We start from the raw sequence: 16,453 nt of genomic DNA on the forward strand, positions 1-16,453 counted from the left end.
ATTTAGTAATTGCTATAAACTGCTGTACATTGTAAATTAAATATATTCTCTAATGTTAGAAATCGCCTGTAAGTTATTAGCATTTATAAACAAAATTTGTTTATAAACAAATAAAATTTAGGAATTTTTTTTAGTTATCCATTTTTAGTAAGTAATTATCAAAGTGAGGCACCAAGTCAGGAAGTAGGCAATTATAAAAAAAAAGGCACCAAGCCGGGGAGGCCACGTAGCACCATCAAAAGTGCGGGATATTCAAAAGGCGCTAAATATCACTAAGGATGCACCAAGTCAGAAAGATTATGTAGCACCATACATTTTTAGTAGCTTATTTTAGCTTCAGAACATTCAATTGCTAGCACTGGTCAACCCGTCCTCGACTCAAGTCCATTACATTCAGCGGTCAACCCCACAGACGCATTCATAAATGTTAACATGCTGTTCATTCAAAACGGGAAATTTCTCAAGTATAAATTAATATTATAATATATTAGCATATTGTGTATATATAGGCATAGGAAAGGTTAGGTTAGGTGTTTAGGTTCTGTTGGCGATTATTTGTATTTGTAGTACGTGGGTGAAGCCTTTATAGCGTTGCGATTCGAACAAAATTCGTCAGTGAAGCACTTGTTCCGGATATGTTCGAACGTCAGCAGTTATGAGTCGTGTGTAAACCGTTTTTCATTCATAAACAGGGGGTTTGGCGGCTGCATGGAATCACTTTTGGCTCTTTGTTTGGAGGACGGGCTGCACTGGTATCTCTTCATTATCCCAACCACGTCTCTCTGGTTCCGAGAGATCTACAAAAGCTCAAGTACGTTTATTGAGACAATAAGAAGCAACTCAAGAGGATAGAGAAGCTTAAGCTATTTCTACCCTATAAATTTAATGCCAACAGCATTTGGTGTTCCAAGGCTGTCACCCCATCCAAGTACTAACCAAACCCAATGTTGCTTAACTTCACTGATCTACTTTGGGTTTAGTTGAAGCTTCAAAAAGTTTCAAAAGCTTGAAGCAAACCAAATTATTTAAGTTTTAACATGGTCTATTAATAAAAAATAGAAGCAATTTGAAAGATTTGCAGATTGATATTGATGCCAGTTATTATTTAAGCAGCAAGACTTACTTAGACGCACCGCGGCTCCTGAAACTGGCATACTTGCCATATATTTATGAACACCTAAATACGGTGATCACCACCATATAAGGTCCTTAGGAAAATATTGTGATGTGTACAAACCTGTATCATTCAAACAAATTTTGGGAGGAAATCATCTTACAAACGGTAATTGTCAAATATTACTTCGGCCTTTTCTCTTGGCTGCAGAGCTATAAGTCGTTCAAATAATCATGCCTAAATTTCACAATAAGAAGACAGAATTAATGTTATTCTACTGACACATTGTTTTCAATTGTGAATGGATTATAAAACAAAACGTAACTTTTTTTTTCATTAATATAACTTTTTTGTAAAGTTAACAATCATTACAAAATACACAATGTACCCAGTAAGCCAAATGTAAAATTGAAAATGTTTGCCAATTTTTTATTAATAAATAGAAAGGCAATAAATACTTGTAATATTTTATTCAAAAGTAAGAGCTAATTATTATTTATTAACAGTACAGTGGAACCTCGGCATACGAACGTCCCTCTTTACAAATTTTTCAAGTTACAAATGCAATTTCGTCAGAACATTCAAATCGGGTTACGACCTTTGCCTCGCCTTGCGACTTTTCTTGATACATGTATGGGTCAACTGAGCGCGCGGTTCCTGGTGGCACGGGCGACCCTGCTTCGGTTAACAAGAGCTGCACACTTAAGAATTTCATTGTTTTTGGGCTTTTTTTGGTTTATGAACATAAACATAATTACTATATATTATGCCACTAGTCCCAAGAAAGTCAGTGATAAGGTTCAACATAAGAAAATAGTTATGAGTAGAGGCAATAGAGGATGTCCCTTCCTCATTAAGAAAATGTGTGAAGTATGGCACGAACTGCAAAATTTTGTTGAAAAAACTCACCCAGATAAAATAATTATCAAAAAAGGCACCAAGACGGGAAGGCTATGTAACACCATGAAGTGTGTAGAATAATCTAAGGGCGCTAAATATCACCGAGGATGCCAATATGAGTACAGAAACGCATAAGGCAAACGATATCAAAAGTATCCGATTCACCAAGAATTCTATCTAGGGAAAAGTGACCGCGGGGGGACGGTTGAAAAGCAAGACACACACTCGTCCTGGAAGTCAGGACATTTGACAAGGATATGCACAACTGTAAGAGGGACAATGCAGTTAGGACAATAAGGAGCAGGGAGGCGCTCCATTAAGTGTCCGTGAGTTAAGCGCGTATGGCCAATACGCAGCCTTGCCAGAGCTGTTTCCTTTCGCCAGTTACGGTGGTAAGAAAAGGCCACAGGGACACACTACCCTTAAGAGTACACAGTTTGTTACCAGTAACAGAAGACCAACAAAACAAGGACGGAGGAATGAATAACTGGGTAAAAGTCAGGATAAGGAATAACTTTACAGGAGATGGGACAAGTGCAGATAGCTTCCTTAGCGGCAGTGTCCGCACGCTCATTTAGAGAGATACCAATATGGCTGGGAACCCAGCAAAACTCAAACTGTCTTAAATCTACTGGAGATAAGAAACAGCCAATGTTGAATCTCGATGACCACAGGATGGACTGGATTAAAGTACTCCAGAGCCATGAGGGCACTGGGAGAGTCGACTATAACCACAAAGGAGGAATGACAGCGAGAAAGGAGGAGACGAAGAGCATAGAGAATAGTTCTGCTGTGAAGATGCTAGTCTCCGAAGGCAGGCGACACATATAGGTGTGGTCAGGAAAAACAACAGAGTAGCCTACACCGTCTGCAGACTTAGACCCATCAGTGAAGATGGAAACTGAGCGGGAATGTGAAGAAAAGTGTTCAAGGAAAAGGCATTTCAGAACTGTAGGAGGGGTAAAAGCTTTAGTAATGTGGGTCAGGGATTTGCAATATTGAGGAAGGGGGTACCCTCCACGGGGGCAAGGACGGAACAACACGAGGAGAAATATTAGTAATACTAACCGAAAGAGAATGTTGCACGCGAAACAACCAAACAGAAAGAGGGAGGTGGTGAAGGGGAACAGGAACTACAGGAGGGGGGAAAAGTCAAAGCACGACACAGGCAAGAGTGAGGGTGTTGTAAGGACCGCGCAAGGTAGTGAAGACAGTAGCGATCTCGGCGGTCCTGGAGAGACAGGAAGCCAGTGTCAACATACAAACTGAGGGTAGGAGTCGGACGAAAAGCACCAGAGCTGAGGCGCAACCCAATATGGTGCCAAGGATCAAGACAGCGAAGAGTAGAAGGAGAAGCACAAGAGTAAGCAGGGCAACCATAATCGAGTTTAGACAGCATGAGAGAGGAATGCAGAGAGATCACCCAGATAAAGCTGTAGCAGGCAGTTGCATTTTAAATGACAATGTGATGTCTCACTACAGACAAGTGTCTTTGGACAGATTCTTAGTAAACCAAGCAAGCAGACAGCCACAACCAGGTCCTAGTGGTATGCCTGCAAAACATAGGAGAGAGTACACCAGAGAAGTCATCACTGCCTGATGTCATAATGGAAGGAGGCTCCCCTTCCAAACACTAACACCTCTCCCCCCTCCCCCATCTTCCATACACCAACAGTAGTAGGCATCCATCAGTCATAGGAGACTATGGAGTTGTGCCGAGTTGAGTGGTGCCCACCAACTAGTCATCAATAAAAGTAAGCTATAACTTGCACATATGAGTACAAAATATTTGTGTATATTATGTATGAAATGTATTTAGAAGTTAATATTTTTGGGAGTGTGAAAAGGATCAATTCAATTTACATTATTTCTTATGGGAAAATTTGTTTCAGGTTGCAAATTTTCGGCTTGCGACCAGTCTCTGGGAACAGATCAAATTTGAAAACCAAGGTACCACTGTACTGCTTTACACATTGTGATTTACCCTTGTCAAGAGTTTACAAAATATTTCAAGGATTCCACTAGAGCTAGTGAGCCCCACCCCCCCCCCCCAAAAAAAAAAACAGGTTTGGAATCACTAGTCCTAAGGTTTAACAATTTCAGTACCGAATACAGTACTATGAGGAGTTTTTTTTTTAATGCTTTCTTACCTTGTGTAAAAGGATAGAGCAACCAAAACCATTCATTACCAATACTCCCATTTCCAATGCTGATAGGCAGAGGAGTCATCAAGCCAGAGCAGATAACAGACGGTATAGGAAAACAGATAAGATGAAAGGCAAGATGAAAAGAATGTCCGAGGTTGCAGACAGGACTTTGCAGGATAAATGATTCTATTGTCACAGGGGGTAGAGGTCACCCCAGTGCCCATCTGAAGGGGTACACAGTCCCCTTGCTTCTTGACGAACTCCGTGAATGTAAAATGTTCTTAGTCCATAGAATTCAGCATTAGTTTAAAAAATAGTGAATTCACATATTGCATTGAGTGAAGGGAGGGAGAGTATGAGAGAGATACAAATGGAAGGAGAGACCCGGGCACTGTCGGCTACCCCCCCATCTCGTACGCATATAAAAATAAAGTACAGTACAGCAATTCAAAGTATCGAACACCTGAAATGGAATTAAGGAGGAACAGCACTACCACACTAAATTATCCACAGCAGCAATCCACAATTTCCCAAAACTAAATGAACACCGATCCCAGTTCGTTATATATATTAACGCTCTTCACAAACGACTACTGTGCTGTCTACCTGGGGTCGATTCTAGGGAGCAACGTCCCTGTCGCCCGGTCTCTGATCTGGCCAGTTTTATTATCTACCACATTTTTTGTGCATTTCACATCAAATTACTGCTTCATATTACACATACCTTGTCTTTATTTTCCAGTCTTTCTGCTCCTCCTATCTCAAACTCATTTGATAACACTACACAAGTACAAGCAAAATCAAAATACAGTACTGTAATGCAAGCTGATGTTATGCCTTTTTTTCGGCGTAAGTAACAACTCCTCGCTGGATCATGTCAGGAATTTCAACAGCGAGCCATGGACCAAGCTGTCATAATAAAGAAAATGAAGTCAGCAAATAATTTATATAAAATAACATTCAATTAAGAAAATCATAACATTCACACAATAAAAATAATGAGAAGTACGTTACAGCTTCAAAGTGTAGGATTACATTACCAAGAGATTTTTACAAATTTGGGTACCCCCCATACTGGAATATACAACCCAGTAATTAACTAAGTACATAATCTGAATTAAAAGATCCCTAACTGATAGTTAATAACCTTTTCATAAACAATAAAAACTTGTATGGTTCCAGTATTGTCTTATTGAAATTTCACTGAGGAATTACATTAATATCAGTTCACCACAATGTAATCTCCAATTCATAGTCTCTTACTGTAGTTTTGGCCAATACTGTCTTTATAATCGGTAAACTTTATCAGTAAATATTTAGATACCTTCAAGACTTCTTCCCTAAGCTGTCTTCAGGCAAATGTCAAAGAAAAGTTTGAGGAGAATAGCCATTTTTCTATATTTTGGAGGCATAAGCAATCGGCAAACACTTGCTTCCAAGGAACAAAAAATAAAAGGTTTAGGGTGATTGATACTTGCCCCAAGTGCCATGGCATGCGCGATACCAAATTTCGGAACATTTCGAGCCCAAAGGGGTTTGAAATGATCTGTAAGGCAGATACGTCCTCCTCGATACATTTTGGCCGTCTTCCCATCCAGTTCAGGCAATGCTATCTCGGGAGCAGTTGCTGGGTAAGTCACAGGTATCTGTAAATGAACTGGCATTAGTCTTTAATGGGTTTGTTTTCATAGCTCATCCCCAGACTGAATTCCTGCTGATGAGGACAAAAATCCATACAGTACTTCGGTTTATTAAGGTCCTCTTTGAACAGGTAAGGTAAGGTAATTAGCTATAAAGGACTATATAGTACTTGGGAGGGATGCAGATAAGGATTTGAGAAAGGACAGAGGGAAGGAGTGATGCCCAACCACTTTGACTGTTGGGGATTGAACACTGATCTGCAAGAAGCAAGACTGTCGCTCTACTGTCCAGTCCAAGTGATTGGACAGTAGTTCTTAACCTTTTTTGAGTCATGAGAATATTTGGTGGAAGCTATGGAACCACTTTCCCCTCCCTAGAAAAATGTACACACACAAACACAACTTTTGCATGTAATTAATACACTATTTCACTGAAAATTGATTGCCTCATACAGTGTACGACATACACAAAATATGAATTCATGGACCCCAAGTTAAGAACCCTTGTCCTAGGACAACTGACACTCCCCCAGGAGGCAATCCACAACAATTGTCAAACCCCTGGGTATCTATTTTATTGCTAGGTGAGCAGAGGCATCAGGAGAAAGGAAATTTGCCAACCTTGGTGCTCCTGACCTTCCATTAGTCCCTGATGCCAATTTCCTTCCAGTTTTGGCTTCACAGTTCACAAAGATGAATTTCTTTGTGAACTCATTTTAATTTGCAGTTATATTTTTAATACTACAGTACAGTGGTACCTCGGAATGCGATTGTCCCTGTATGCGAGGTTTTCGGAAGGCGAGGTGTATTTACTCCAAAAATTTGTCTTGGAAGGCGATGGTTACTTCGGGAGGCGAGTTTGGACGCGAGTTTGTTGATACGCGTACAGCCGACCTAGCGCGTTCGTCGCCCCTCCGCCCCGCCGCCCCTCAGTTTATTATTGTCTCGCGCTCAGTGACTACCCCCACATCAATTCTTCTCGCGGATTTTCAGTGTTTTGTTGGATTTTTGGTGATTTGTCTATACAATTTGTTATTATATATCTCACCATGGGTCCCAAGAAAGCCAGTGGTAAGGATAAAGGCCAGAAAGCTCATGTGAGGATGACAATAGAGGAGAAACAAGAGATCATTCGGAAGCATGAGAACGGTACACGTGTTGTTGAACTTTGTAGGCAGTACAACAAAGCCACATCAACAATATGCACTATACTTAAGAAGAAAAATAAGATTATGGGTGCTAAAGTGGCAAAAGGAGTAAGAACATTAACGGCACAAAGACCACAAATACTTGAAGTGGAAAAGTTGTTATTAATTTGGATACACGACAAGGAGTTGAGGGGTGATAGTGTTTCGGAGGCCATTATTTGTGAGAAAGCCAGGGTGTTGCACGAAGACCTTCTAAAGAATACCCCTGCAACGAGTGATGCAGATAAGAAAGAGTTTAAGGCAAGCAGGGGCTGGTTTGAAAAATTTAGAAAGAGAAGTGGTATCCATAGTGTTACAAGGCATGGGGTTATGTGATGTGATTATGGAAGGGGACTCCCCTTCCAAACAGTAACTCCTCTCCTCCTCCCCCCTCCTCACCATCTTCCATACGCCTACAGCACTCGACAGCAAGGTAAGTAATAACTGGAACACAGTTTTGTAGGTTTATTTAGATGAATTAGGTAAATTAGGTATAAAAATTTAGTTTGATGTGGGGTTTTTGGGGTAGTCAGGAACGGATTAATTCATTTCCCTTTATTTCTTATGGGGAAATTAACTTCGGAATGCGAGTTTTCGGAACGCGAGGCGTCTCCAGGAACGGATTAAACTCTTATTCTGAGGTATGCCTGTATATAAATAAGAATACAAGTGCTGTACTGTAGTGCACTTTTAGGATGGACAGTGCCAGTATTCCAACCTGACCTCTTAACTCTTAATGCATTATGGTACCAAATGCAACGTACGATGAAAAGTAGCGGCTCACAAAAACCCACGTTTTCTACGAACTGGCCAATCTGGTATGTGTGTCTTGTGTTTTTAATAATATTAAACAACAAGTTTTTAGTAGTTCAATAATCAAAGAAAAAAATATTTATATAACCACAAAAAGTTATTTAATTTGAAGCATAATTACAAAATGTGTGCCAGTAGCCATAGAAAGCCACTCTGAAGATATCAATTACACAAGTAAATGACATGAAAACTTACATCAAACTCGACGTCAAATTCATATTTGAGTAAATCTTGGACGTGCCAGCATTTCCCAAACCATCTTGTTCCTTCTTTGTTACTTTCCAATCTAAACCAATCATTGCCAGCGTCTTTGTTGCTCTGAACATACTGTAATAAAAAAATGACGTTATGCAAATTAATAACTCTGCAATATCACACACAGATGAAGGTCATTGGCCCATTTTTTTTCCATGGTAGAGGCGAGAGAACTATCAGGAAAAAGTGCGAAGCCATTACAACTATATAGCAATTGTCGTATATATGTAGAAGAGTGGTAGAGATACTACTCATTGTATGTTGACCAATCCACACTAGAAAATGAAGGGATGATGACGAGAATGGTCCAGGATGGACCGAAACGTCGTCGTCCCTTCCTTTTCTAGTGTGTGGATTGGTCAACATACTTCGACGACGTTATTGTGACTCAATCGCCTGCACTACTCATTGTACCTTTATATTCCAATATCAGCTCCCATAAAAATGCTTCTTGAAATCACGGTACATACAGTATTGTACTACCTTGTACAGTAAGCGGATAACATGCTAATTGATTGCACAGTTCCTAAATGACACCAGGAATTTGTTAGCACTATCACAGGTGTATGTACAGTGCTGTGCCTATGACTGCCGACTACTTATTTAGAGTTGTGACACATTGTTTCACAAGTTCGCGGCCTTCAAGTACCTTCAAGGCATCTTCCCTAAGGTGTTTAAGTTATGGTAATTATCAAGAGAAAGCACCAAGCCAGTACAACTATATAGTACAAGGAAGAGAGGCGAGTACAAGGATCTGGGATAGGATGGAGGAAAGCAACACTACGGGAAAAGGTCATAGCGAAGTTTGAGGAGAATAATAGCCATGTCTGTACTTCGCAGGCATAAGCAATCGGAAAAAAACTACCAGGCACAAAATTGTGTTATATAATGACAATCATACCAAAATGGTCATAGACAAAAGTATGCGAAGCCAAGACAGACCTGTGAGACAACACTACGATCCACTACGACTACAACCAAGAGGACGTGATACAAAGGAACATGGATCCACTACGACTACAACCAAGAGGACGTGATACAAAGGAACATGGATCCACTACGACTACAACCAAGAGGACGTGATACAAAGGAACATGGATCCACTACGACTACAACCAAGAGGACGTGATACAAAGGAACATGGATCCACTACGACTACAACCAAGAGGACGTGATACAAAGGAACATGGATCCACTACGACTACAACCAAGAGGACGTGATACAAAGGAACATGGATCCACTACGACTACAACCAAGAGGACGTGATACAAAGGAACATGGATCCACTACGACTACAACCAAGAGGACGTGATACAAAGGAACATGGATCCACTACGACTACAACCAAGAGGACGTGATACAAAGGAACATGGATCCACTACGACTACAACCAAGAGGACGTGATACAAAGGAACATGGATCCACTACGACTACAACCAAGAGGACGTGATACAAAGGAACATGGATCCACTACGACTACAACCAAGAGGACGTGATACAAAGGAACATCATTCCATATGTCAATGACCATATTTTGTCACAGGACACACCCACTTCCAAATGTTCCTCAATAAGGTTGTCATTGGACAATTGTAAATATACAAACTAATCCAAGGCAAAATATCGGAAACTGTACAAGTTAACACAGCGACGCTAACGACAGCGATGCCTAATACGTTGTGCATAATTAGCGGCTTTATATAATGGACAATTTCTGTACCTACACGGTAGCCACTCTCCTCTTATCGTGAGGAGTACATAGTTATACTATGACTACTACATACATGTACTATGTATGTACATACTATGACTATGTACTTGAGGAGTACAGTCATAGTTAGAGTACTTCATACTCTAACAAGTTCCTTTGTATAATGTACAAATACAGTAAAATAATATTCTTATTAACACACATAATACAATGTTATACTGTAAATAGTTAGTTTTAGTTCAGTTAATTTATTATGCACCCCATATCCATCCTGTGAGCGATAATGGAAAGGGTTACAGAGGCACATAATGGGCTCGGACTGGAACCCACAATTCATTTAGCAGAACACGTTACAATCTTGACGAGCTTGTTACAAAATATAATCACGTCACATCGGCAATGGGCTCGAGACCGACCACAAGTACAGTCTCTAAATTAAACAACTTTTATTTATATAGATAAACAAGAAAGTATATTGGGGTTATGAGTACATAGCATTGATGTTTTTACATGCATTTTAGGCACTGACATATGTGGAGAGCTAGTGTCACAATTGATATGTTTACCCTAAAATATGAAATATACAAGCATAAAGTAATCAGTAAAATCCTTTCATAATAATATCCACACTTGCCAACACCACAAAGAAATTAATTTATCACAGTTTTTTTTAGGAAAAGTATAAAAAGGCAATCAAATGACATTCAACCACATAATTGTTTATAAACTGCATTATAGCTATTCACTCTTTCTAATTATTAGACTGTATAGTACAGCATAAGCCCCCCTACCTTACCTTGAGGTTACCTTGAGGTGCTTCCGGGGCTTAGCGTCCCCGCGGCCCGCTCCTCGACCAGGCCTCCTGGTTGCCGGACTGATCAACCAGGCTGTTGGACGCGGCTGCTCGCAGCCTGACGTATGAGTCACAGCCAAAAACATTTTTATAGTACAGGTAATGTGAACAATTTGCAATTGTATACATACCTTAATAAGAGCTTGATACTCCTCCTTCAAGCGTGTGACCCAGGCCTCCTTGTCCCGAGGTCCCGCCTTTGTCCGCAACAAAGGAATTGCACTTAGAGTCTTGCGAGTTGCATCGTCCACCATACTGACTGACTCACCTCAAGTCTAAAATGGACAGATAAATTTGTAAATTAAAGCCTAGTAAAACCAGGTCTAGGTCAGCTTGGAATATAATTGGTTGTCAGGAGTTATGAAAGAACGAGTTAGTACAAGAATGTAAGAACTCTTACTCTTAAAAAAAAAAATAAAAAATAAAGAAATCCAAGGTTAGGTTAGATAGGAATATATTAGGTTTGAGAATATATTAGGTATATAGGTATATTAGGAATATATTAGGTATATTAGGATAGGAATATATTAGGTTTGAACCACTCAAAACTAATATATTCTGATCTTACCTAACCTAACCTTAGCTTTCCTAATTCCTTACATCAAATTAGGAGTTAGGAAAGAGACAAAAGATATTTTACCTCTTTCTTCCCCAACTGAAACAAGATATTTTTTTTTAAGCAACCTCACAAAGGTCACTTCTATTGTCAAGGGTCAATAATAGCCAATAATATATTAAATTATTGTACACAATCCCCCCCCCTGTCCCCAGGAGAGGGGGGGATCCACCCCTTATGGGGGGGGGATGACCCTGTAAGTTGCCTAACTCCCGGAGACCTATTTACTGCTAGGTGAACAGATGCATTAGGTGTTAAGAAATGCAGCCCACTGACTTGCCCGTGATTCGAACCCGGAATTCCCGATTGTGAGTCGAGAACGAACCCCATTGTACCACAAGTTTGGGAATTGGTTTAAGAGTTATAGGTTATAATTATGAGATGAATGAGCTGCAAACTGCCATTATTGGCACAAACAGTTCAGCAGGTGTCGATATATGACAATTTTGTACATAAAAAGCACATATTATCACAAATTACCCCATGAAATGGGGTCAAACACGATAGCCTATTACAACCACGATAACCCCAATTAATAAAGCAATCTACACCTCAATTAACAAAGCCCCCTCATGCCATACCTTTATATCTGGCTTAAGGTAACAGATATACGCGCTACAGGTGTTGGACAGGCAGCAGACGACGTCAGCAGCTGTTCGAAGCAGCTGTAGTGTCAGCTGTTCCACCAGCTGGCTGACACTTGTAGAAAGGACTGGCAACTGGTCACTTTCTCCTGTCATGGCGGCCGCCGCGCTACTAGCGCCATCTGTTGTATGCACGCCCAACTATGGTGGACACTACTGGTACCCTTATGGGCCTAGCTGAGTTTACCTTAGCTCAGGTACCCCCTATGGACTTGAGTCTACCTTAGCTTAGCTGCGGTAGACACTAGTGGTACCCCGATGGGCCTAGCTGAGTTTACCTTAGCTCAGTTGTGGTAGATTGTCTGGCTTTATCTCTATGGGCCTGAGTTTACCTTAACTGCGGTAGACACTGGTGGTACCCCTATTGCCTGAGTCTACCTTAGCTCAACTGCGGTAGACACTGGTAGTACCCCTATGGGCCTGAGTTTACCTTAGCTCAACTATGGTAGACCGTATGTTGCTACCCAATATTTACCTGAAGACTGGTGTAGACCACTATTGTTGCCCATATTTGCCTGAGTTTACCTGAAGACCACTAGCGCAACTGTGGTAGACTCTACTGTTACCCACATTTCCCTAAGTTTACTTGAGGATTGCTCTAGACTATCTATTGTTACCCATATTTGCCTGAGTTTACCTGAGGACCACTAGCTCAACTGCTGTAGACTACTGTTACCCAAATTTGTCTGAGGTTTACCTGAGTTTACTGCTGTAGACTATCTATTGATATCCATATTTGCCTGAGTTTATATGAGAGCTACTAGCTCAACCGCGGTAGACTATCAATTAAAACCCATATTTACCTGAGGCCACCATCTATAATTACCTCAAAGGGGACAACAATTCAAAATATAGCGGCTTGTCAATTAAGTTAGTCTATAAATTCTTGAGGATTTGGTCCAACTGAATTTGAAACGTAGTTCTGTCTTGGTAATTACAGTTGCATCATTTACAGCTTTGCGGTTATATCAGGGGTGTAAAGAGTATACAATTTAAATATATTGTCAAATATACACTAATATTATTATCAATATTATGATTGTGTGTATGTTTAGGATTAGGATAGGCCAGTTCAAGTGTTTTAGTTGGTATGCCAAAGTCCTTCAGAAAACCGTAACCACTTGCCCGAAACGCTATGCAATTAACAATTATATGCTGTACTTGCTGTATGCAATGTTAAATGGGATTCTTGTACTGTTATATGTCTATTTGTACTCACTGAATTTGTGCGCCCCTTGAGGGACTTGAAGTAGAGAGGGGTAGAAATAGCCTAAGCTACTCTATCCCTTTGAGATGTATTTATTGCTTATCTCAATAAACATACTTGAACTTGAACTTGAACGCTATGCGTATTAGTGGCTTTAGGCATTGTATGTATTAGCTCTATCTATAAATCTAAATTTATGTTTGCAAATCATCTATGGTATGTATTTTTCCTGAATACAAAATTTGAATTTTAAATTTTTGAATTTGAATATGCTGACCGTGATGCGGCCAACCCCCAAAAGATGCATTCATATTGACCTCTGTTTATGAGGCCGGACCTCATAAACAACATAGAGAAGTTATTTATGAGGTATTCAAGGATGTGGTATTCCAACATAGGAAGTCCACCAAACACTATTGGAGAATAAGGACTCCTTTTTCAACCTTGATGACAGACCGGACATTTGAAGAGATTTTTTGGTCGTTGGTAGTCTCTATATGCGTATTAGAGGCTTTGCAAGAATGTAGCGCTCAAACACCTATGTTATATACCCTCACAACCCAATGTATCTTCTTAAATAAATTAATTAATATATTACCGACAGGTATTCCTATTTAATGTTCGGAATTGTTGGGACGTCTGGAGCACTGAACTCTAAAAATATTTCAACTTGTCTAAGATCTCAGGGAAGTTGATAGATTTTTTCCCATTTTCTAGCTACTTTTCTGATCCCATTATTCAAGGAGAATAACTCGGAAGTCATATTATTACATTTATTAGCAGCCTTAGAGAACCATTATGTGGTATGCAGACGAGGAGTCACAATAACGTGGCTGAAGATACGTTGACCAGACCACACATTAGAAGATGAGGAGACGACGACCTTTCGGTCCGTCCTTTGGGCACGTTTTATTCCATCTGATACCTCTGTTCACCTATAGTAAGGTAAGCTTAGTGATTGTGAAGATAGAGCATTAGCACTTGTGTATTCATCTGGCGTAAATAGTTACCATGGAGTTAGCAACTGTTGTGGGCAGCATCCTAGAGAAGGGCAGTAGCTGGCTCTCAGGGCTCCCCATGACCCTCACAGGCACCCTGTCCCTAACAGAGGAGAATAAGAAAAAATATTACATTGTAAAAATAGTTGAGTTTACCTTAATTACGTTTTCTAGTCGCATGTGATACGTTAACGTTTTCTTTGTCATCGCGTGAGTCAGTGTTGCCACTGTGTGAGCACGAGTTTGGCACACCAGCCCGTCCTCCTGATCGTTCCCAACGTCACTAAAATGATGTACTATTATTAAAGAGGACGAATTGTAAATCCTAACAGTGTCGACGGGGTAGTGAGGCCTGCTGGCCTTGTTGAACCTGTTGCATTATAATGTAACCTTATGGTTGTGGAAGGAGGTGGCTTTCACAACTTAATCTTCCTTCAATGCATTCTTCTTGTTGACTTAACCCTCCCTCTCCATTATTGAGGTTTAGTTTAGTTTAGTTCACTTAATATGCACCCCATACCCATCTTGTGGGCGGTAGTGGAAGGGGGTTACAGAGGCACATAATGGGCTCAGGGACTGAACCCCACAATTCATTTAGTTAAGCAAGTTACAATCTTGATGAGCTAGTTACAAAATTCAAGATAAGTCGTCACATCAACAATGTGTTGGAGATACAGAGTATAGATGAAGAGCTAAGGTCGTCTACTACAATATTTATTAGTAATAATAATTAATATCTCCCCCATGTGAGAGTAAGGAGCCGAGATGAGGATAAACAGGAGCTGAGATATGCTCCCTCTCATATTAATTCCCAATTATGAGTCGAGAACGCAGCCAGCCACCTGGACCATCGGGGATCGAGCGACAACCCAGCAGGAGGGACATGACATCACCTGGCTGATACCTGGTTGATACCTGGTTGATGGGGTTCTGGGAGTTGTTCTACTGCCCAAGCCCGGCCCGAGGCCAGGCTTGACTTGTGAGAGTTTGGTCCACCAGGCTGTTGCTTGGAGCGGCCCGCAGGCCCACATATACCTGGTTGATGGGGTTCTGGGAGTTCTTCTACTGCCCAAGCCCGGCCCGAGGCCAGGCTTGACTTGTGAGAGTTTGGTCCACCAGGCTGTTGCTTGGAGCGGCCCGCAGGCCCACATATACCTGGTTGATAGGGTTCTGGGAGTTCTTCTACTGCCCAAGCCCGGCCCGAGGCCAGGCTTGACTTGTGAGAGTTTGGTCCACCAGGCTGTTGCTTGGAGCGGCCCGCAGGCCCACATATACCTGGTTGATGGGGTTCTGGGAGTTATTCTACTGCCCAAGCCCAGCCCGAGGCCAGGCTTGACTTGTGAGAGTTTGGTCCACCAGGCTGTTGCTTGGAGCGGCCCGCAGGCCCACATATACCTGGTTGATGGGGTTCTGGTAGTTCTTCTACTGCCCAAGCCCGGCCCGAGGCCAGGCTTGACTTGTGAGAGTTTGGTCCACCAGGCTGTTGCTTGCAGCCTAATGGGACAGCCAACACCCACTAGGCTATAGCTGCTTGCAACAGCCTGGTGGCTGTTGCTGCCTGTGGCTGTTAACAGCGAAATGTCATCGTTGTACCGATCAATCCACATGGATGACACATCTCACGGCTGGATGACTGATCACAACAAATCAAGCAAAACTTAGGATATATGAGTCTTTAGATGACAATTTCATCAGAGTAACCTACAGCCTATTTACTTATTTATTTATTTATTTATTTATTTATATACAAGAAGGTACATTGGGTTAGAGAGAATACATGGCATAGTATTTACAACCTAGTAAAGCCACTAGTACGCGCAGCGTTTCGGGCAGAATGTGTGAATGTATCTATGTGACATCTATCTATCAGAATCTATCTATGACAATTAGCTAGATTAAGATCCATACACAGTGAAATCACAATCTATCTCAACCTGTCTCTGGTACCTTTAAACGAGGGTTCAATCCCAAATGCTCCACTATAAAGATTTTCCAGCTAAATAAAAATCAATATATTCATTTCGCATGTGCACACATACACATATGAACACATGAGGAGAGGAAGATACATACGTAAGACACGTACAGAGCCACTAATATACAATGTGTATGTTTCAAGTGCCTTCTGATTCTGGTTAATCGCCGCTGGATCTGACTATTAACCGGATAGGTGACCACGTGTGCTGACCTATCAGAGAGGCCAGTGTGGGGGGCCTTGAGAAGCCTAGCATGAGTTCCTCTCCGCCAGGAGCCATCATGCCACCTTATTATTCATCACCAGCTTCCAGTACAACACTATCCTTGGACTTAAAAATAGATATAAGACAATACTCCATTTTAGTGTCAGGTTAATTAACAGTGTACCGT

The 16,453-nt window shown here is 41.0% G+C and overlaps 1 protein-coding gene across 1 annotated transcript; it reads right to left on the reverse strand.

Moving 5' to 3' along the window:
- Window positions 1-1,435: 1,435 nt before the first annotated feature.
- Window positions 1,436-11,957, reverse strand: Ufc1 (Ubiquitin-fold modifier conjugating enzyme 1). The gene is made up of 5 exons (XM_045742836.2): window positions 11,819-11,957; window positions 10,753-10,896; window positions 7,997-8,128; window positions 5,640-5,807; window positions 1,436-5,070 (listed from the first exon to the last, which is right to left on the reverse strand). The coding sequence occupies exons 2-5, from the start codon at window positions 10,873-10,875 to the stop codon at window positions 4,993-4,995; spliced, it is 501 nt and encodes a 166-aa protein (XP_045598792.1). The 5' UTR covers window positions 10,876-10,896; window positions 11,819-11,957; the 3' UTR covers window positions 1,436-4,992.
- Between the last annotated feature and the right edge of the window lie 4,496 nt (window positions 11,958-16,453).

Source organism: Procambarus clarkii, chromosome 11 (genome assembly GCF_040958095.1).
Source record: "Procambarus clarkii isolate CNS0578487 chromosome 11, FALCON_Pclarkii_2.0, whole genome shotgun sequence".
NCBI lineage: Eukaryota > Metazoa > Arthropoda > Malacostraca > Decapoda > Cambaridae > Procambarus > Procambarus clarkii.